Source organism: Nanorana parkeri, unplaced genomic scaffold (assembly GCF_000935625.1).
Source record: "Nanorana parkeri isolate BGI_ZX_2015 unplaced genomic scaffold, ASM93562v1 scaffold771, whole genome shotgun sequence".
Classification (NCBI taxonomy): Eukaryota; Metazoa; Chordata; class Amphibia; order Anura; family Dicroglossidae; genus Nanorana; species Nanorana parkeri.
In genome coordinates this window covers 725,916-731,057 of record NW_017307039.1, presented here as the reverse complement: position 1 = coordinate 731,057, position 5,142 = coordinate 725,916, and the positions used below count along the sequence as shown (strand labels likewise).

At 38.1% G+C, this 5,142-nt stretch overlaps 1 protein-coding gene across 1 annotated transcript in view; it reads right to left on the bottom strand.

Moving 5' to 3' along the window:
• Positions 1–235: 235 nt before the first annotated feature.
• LOC108793667 (serpin B8-like) overlaps positions 236–5,142 on the bottom strand; it is an 18,669-nt gene continuing 13,762 nt past the window's right edge. Inside the window, exons 5-6 of the mRNA XM_018564674.1 lie at positions 3,002–3,160; positions 236–640 (exon numbers count right to left, since the gene is read on the bottom strand). Of these exons, the coding sequence (XP_018420176.1) occupies positions 239–640; positions 3,002–3,160 (561 nt within the window). The 3' untranslated portion in view covers positions 236–238. The remainder of the gene's footprint in view (positions 641–3,001; positions 3,161–5,142) is intronic.

The following is a 5,142-nucleotide window of genomic DNA, read 5'->3' as shown; positions in this document are numbered from 1 at the left end:
ACCAACTTTAAAAAAAAAATGTTTATTTACAAGGTAACCACAAGGTCAGGCATTAGTGTATTTAAAATATGACTTCACTGCCATTTTAGATACTAAAATGTAACAACAGTACAATGTCAAACATAGATTGTAATTTTTAAGTAAAGTAAAATATAAATGATTTTTTGATCAATTATATAAGTGCAAGTTATTGTTAGTTCAGAAAGTTTTAGAAGTGATAATCTTCATATACATTTTGTTAGGGTTTGTTTACCACTCCATAAAGTAGTATACAGTTTGAGTGGTTGTGCCTGATGACAACGTAAAAAGGGCGATTTGCCTTAATTTCATCATTTGGAAGACTACGAAATGACATTACAGCACCAGTAGAGCTAGACGCTTCCGTCCCTTGTTCATTCACCTCAAGGGAAGTTTGGTGATATACTTCTGACATGAACATATTGTGCTGGTTTGTCATTCCAGAAAAATTTGCGTTGACTTGGTTGAATGCATCTATAATTCCCATTGACTTAAGTGTTTCCTTTAGTGAGATTTTCTTTTCCACTTTCAATCTTGGCAATTGTAATGCTATATTAGCCATCTTCATATCTGTTGAACTGATCCAAGCATTCAGATTTTCATATGAAATCATCTTATTTACCTGTATTAAAAAATGATAGCAGATGAAGAATTAATGCACATTAAGCTGGTTTGAACCTTAATTTTATTACATACGTCACCATCAACGCTAAATTTAAAGTGATACTAAGCTTAGAAGTTAAATCTTAAAAATACATTCAAGTACCTTAACTATTAACAAAATGTATATTTGTGTATCACTCAGCTGTAGATCCTCAAATCATCTCTGAATTCATGCTGTCCTTCCTTCTGGAGGGTGGCTACTTTTGTTCCTCATGGTCCATGTGTGTGTTGTAAAGTAGTCACCGCTCCAAGCTCACTCCCTGATGGACTACAATCTCACATATTAAAGTTATAGTCTATCACAGGAGCGAATTAGGTGCAGTGGCTACTTTACAACACGCACAGGAACCATGGGAAACAAACGTAGCCCCCCTCCAGAAGGAAGGACAGTGTCAACATGAATTCAGAGATGATTTGAAGATCTACAGCTGAGTGATACACAAATAAGATACATTTTTGTTAATAGTTAAGGTACATTAATGTATTTTTAAGATTTAAAAGCTCATATGAAATGAACCTACACTGGTCTAAAAAGAGTCCAGTACTGCACCATAGGCACCTTGTGGTGCCTTAAAGTACTTTTGTAAATCCCTGTTAAAGTATATGTAAACCCATTCACTAAAATCTCATATAAGGATTAATATGTTATTGTAATTTCTAAGGTCATTTTCCATATGATTAAGCCCTCATTCACATGGCCAATTAGGGGCCTTACTTCGCAAAGAATCAGTGTAAGTTGCAGCAAGGTGCAGCAAATCTTATTAACAGGCTGACAGGAGCAATGGCTGTTTACATGTAACCGTATGCCAACCAGTTACATGCAGCTAGGGACAGATGAGGGGCCCTGCACACAGACAGTTTGTACCCAGGGCCACTCATCTGTCTGGCAGCATGGAGCTCCTCTGCCGCAGCTTTATGCTAATTCTTTGCAGAGCGAGGCCCTAACGGTCTTGAAAATGAAGCATAAAGATACAAATTTAATTAAACGCATAATGATCCTGCCAGGAAGGCCTTTGGGCAGGCATGACTCTATCTCCTGTGCTCTTGCATTGTTATCCTGTGACTCGAGCTTCTCATGGAGCCCACAAGAGGCTGTTTAAAGACACATTGCGCCTGTATGCTAAACTGCTGTCACAATCAGCAAACCCGTCCTGTGAAATGCCATGCAGCTATTCCTAGAGCCTAATTGTAACTTCAATGCTTACATTTTGCAATATTAAAACAGAGTTTTTCTTGTTAAAAACATTTGTATTTCAATGGTTGAAATTCTGTTGCAATGGAACAGACCAGACCAGTCACTGCTGCCCTCTCTCCTTGTGTAGGCTGGTTCTGCCCCTTCCTGTAGTTTCCTGCAGGCAGTCTGTAGTGGGTGGGACCTTTTGGGTTCCCTTCCACAGCTCTGCTCTCTGCATAGGCTATGTACTGCGCAGTGATGATGTCACCACAAATTTTACAATCTAATATCTGCATTTGTGAAGGCATTTGGTCCACATAAAGTGGAGTTTAGCTTGCAGAAAAAAAGAAATGCTATCCAATAGTGAAAGAATGGGGCAGCATGCTGCCTCTTTAAATTTTGTACACCAAGGCAAATAAATGAGTAATTGGCCTCACTAAAGGGAAGTCATAATGTATTCTTAGTTTGCTAAACTTTGTTTAGGTTATTATTGTGTTTATTAGTGTTTACCTTAATTTTAAATGGACTTTTGCATATCTGCAAGCTTGCTCTTTCATGTTTTTGTTATGGAAAGAAATATATTTCATAGACTTGCCATTAGAGCAAATAAAGCTGGCCATACACCGGTCAAAATGCAACCAATGTGCAGCCCTCTATTTGCCAATAGTTGCTTTTTCAATTGCCTTTTGTCAAGGCAGCTGGTCTGAAATTCTCAGACAAACAGTGATTGCAGACGATTTTGTTATAATTTTAGTCAAATAAATATGGAATATTTCCTATGAAGTTATGTAGTTTTCTACCCAGCCAGCAGATGAAGCTCTTGGCTCATTTTCACATGTTTTACTCTGTCTGCTTTCCTCCTTTCTTGAAAAAAAAGCTGGTTATTTACAGAACCTTTAAGCTGGTGTTTCCACAAAGAGAACTTTTCACAGTCATTAACTAGCTCAGTTGAAGCTATCTTACAGAGCTGCAGGCTTCCATTGCCCAACTCCTGGAAGATGTCCTAGGGCAGGCACTCTGTAACATTGCACAGGAGTACTCAGCATCGGGGCTAGATGTAAGGCTTAGTTGTGACATACACCAGCCATCATGACAGGTTCCATTTAAATTATACAGCACCAAGACTTTATGTGACGAGGGACTTACCTTATCAAAAATGACGTTATTATCTGGAATCATTATCACCATGCTAAAATCTTCTTTTGTTCCATATGGAAGTTCCACAATTTTTAAGCCAGGGTTCTCTATGTATTTTGATTTGAAGTAGTTTGTCATAGTCATCATTTGAACTGTTACTTGCTCATTCTGAAAAACATTCAAATTATATGAAATGTATTTTATCTTTCCCAGTTATTACTGTGCAGTAATAAAGTTACACCTTCTCCCAAGCATGTGGGCAATAATAAACATATCAAAATGTGTCAGGTAAACTCAATTGTCAATTGGTCAATTGGTAAAGCTGTAAGAATGTACCATTCACAATTGATTGGAAACCGTTTTAAGTTTAAAGAGTATTTTCTGATTCACGCTTCTAATTGGATCTTTAATTTATTTGGTATTGAGAACAATGCTTAAGGGGAATGAGAATATCTCAGGCTAGGCAGGAACAAAGCCAGGAGTTTGAGAATTTGGGAAAATCGCACTAATACATTTATTTATAAAAGCAAGTAGGTAACTACCCACCACAGCACTGGAGATGTGTATTTAATTACCATCAGAAATAGTACATGTATGGAGTTTGCATGTTCTCCCTGTGTCTAGCACTAATTTCCTATGAGTGTTCCAGTATTCTACCACAATCCAAAACATAAGTGTAGGTTAAAGGCCTGATTTAACTAACACATATGCAGCATTTCCATAGTGTGTGGTTTGTGTCAAGTATGATTATTTCCTAGCTTCTTATGCAGAATCCAATCTGTTTGGCTAAAATCTTTCTACAAGCTCATTTTGCAGCTGTTGTGCTATAATAGATAGCTACATTACTTAAAGAAGTCATTTAACTGTTGAATATGAAAAAAAGTCTAATGGTGCATTTATTCACACCCCGCGACTTGATATCTGATAACTGCTTGGGGAATATACAAGAAACACTAGTAGAAGTACAGGAAGCAAAGATCCACAGAATGAATGAAGCAGAAACATGGAGATCCCTGAAGGTCCTCTATTTAGCAAAGTCAAGAAAACAATGAGCAGCAGAGTAGAGAAATCACTAAATCTAACTCCAAATACCCTAAGACTGGCAGTCAAAGGCAACAATGAAGGCCCCTAAGTCCTAAGTGAATGGGAGGCTTGGCTGAGGGGAGCTTGACTAAGCAGGCATTAACCTAGCATAAGAAAGTTGAAGTGGCTCAGTTGTGATCAGCTACTCTATCAGGTGATAGAGTAAAATAAGAATCCTGTTGCAGGCTATGCTGAGGCATGTAACTGCAATTGAAGAAGTAACCTTTGGAAGAAGTTGCCTGCCCTCCCACCCATTTTGAGGTCACAGCTTTGTTGGCAGTTTGACCTTGCAGTAATAAATGTTGCTTTAATGGATTATGCTCTCAACTGACAGGTCCCCTCATTAGACTGTTTCAGGTGTGTTCACAGTATAACTTTCACCTAATCTTCACTTTTTGAGTTTAGGTCCAATTTAAACAGTGCTAGATTACCCCCCAGAAAACCAGAAATCAGCCCAAGAATGAGGTGGTGGAATGATGAGCCTATCACCCTCCTGTGCATTGCACAGTGCTCTCATCCTAGCATGCTTCAGACACTGGGACATACTGTAGCTTGGGGGTGATGATGAAGGCTTACAGCAAAGGTCAGGTAAAACAGTTTGGTGTTTTTAATATGTTTTTAAACCCAAGAACAGAAAATTTGATATATCGTAGCATACCAGTTCTTAAATGTAGTGGCTGCATTCGTTTTCATTTTCAGGCTATTTTTCATTTATTTGTCTGCCAGTAACATACTTCCTGTCCTAGAGTGATAATGCCCATTTACTGTAATGTATCTGTGGAGTAGCAGAGTTGTTATTCGGAGCTGCTCTCCTGATTTTCACTACAAGCACCTCCCCCTCTTTATTTGTATAAGATTGGAGGCAGGTGCTGTAGCTTGCAGAAAAGAACTGGTGAGAGCTGACAACATTGTTTGAGATTTCAATTCAGCACACAGGAATTTACACGTACTCTGGATTTCTATCAGGATCAACAAGTAAATTTCTGTACTTGCTGTAAATGTTGTAAGCCTGAAAAAGGAAAACTGTTGCAGTTATCACATCTAAGGGCGATATATATATATATATA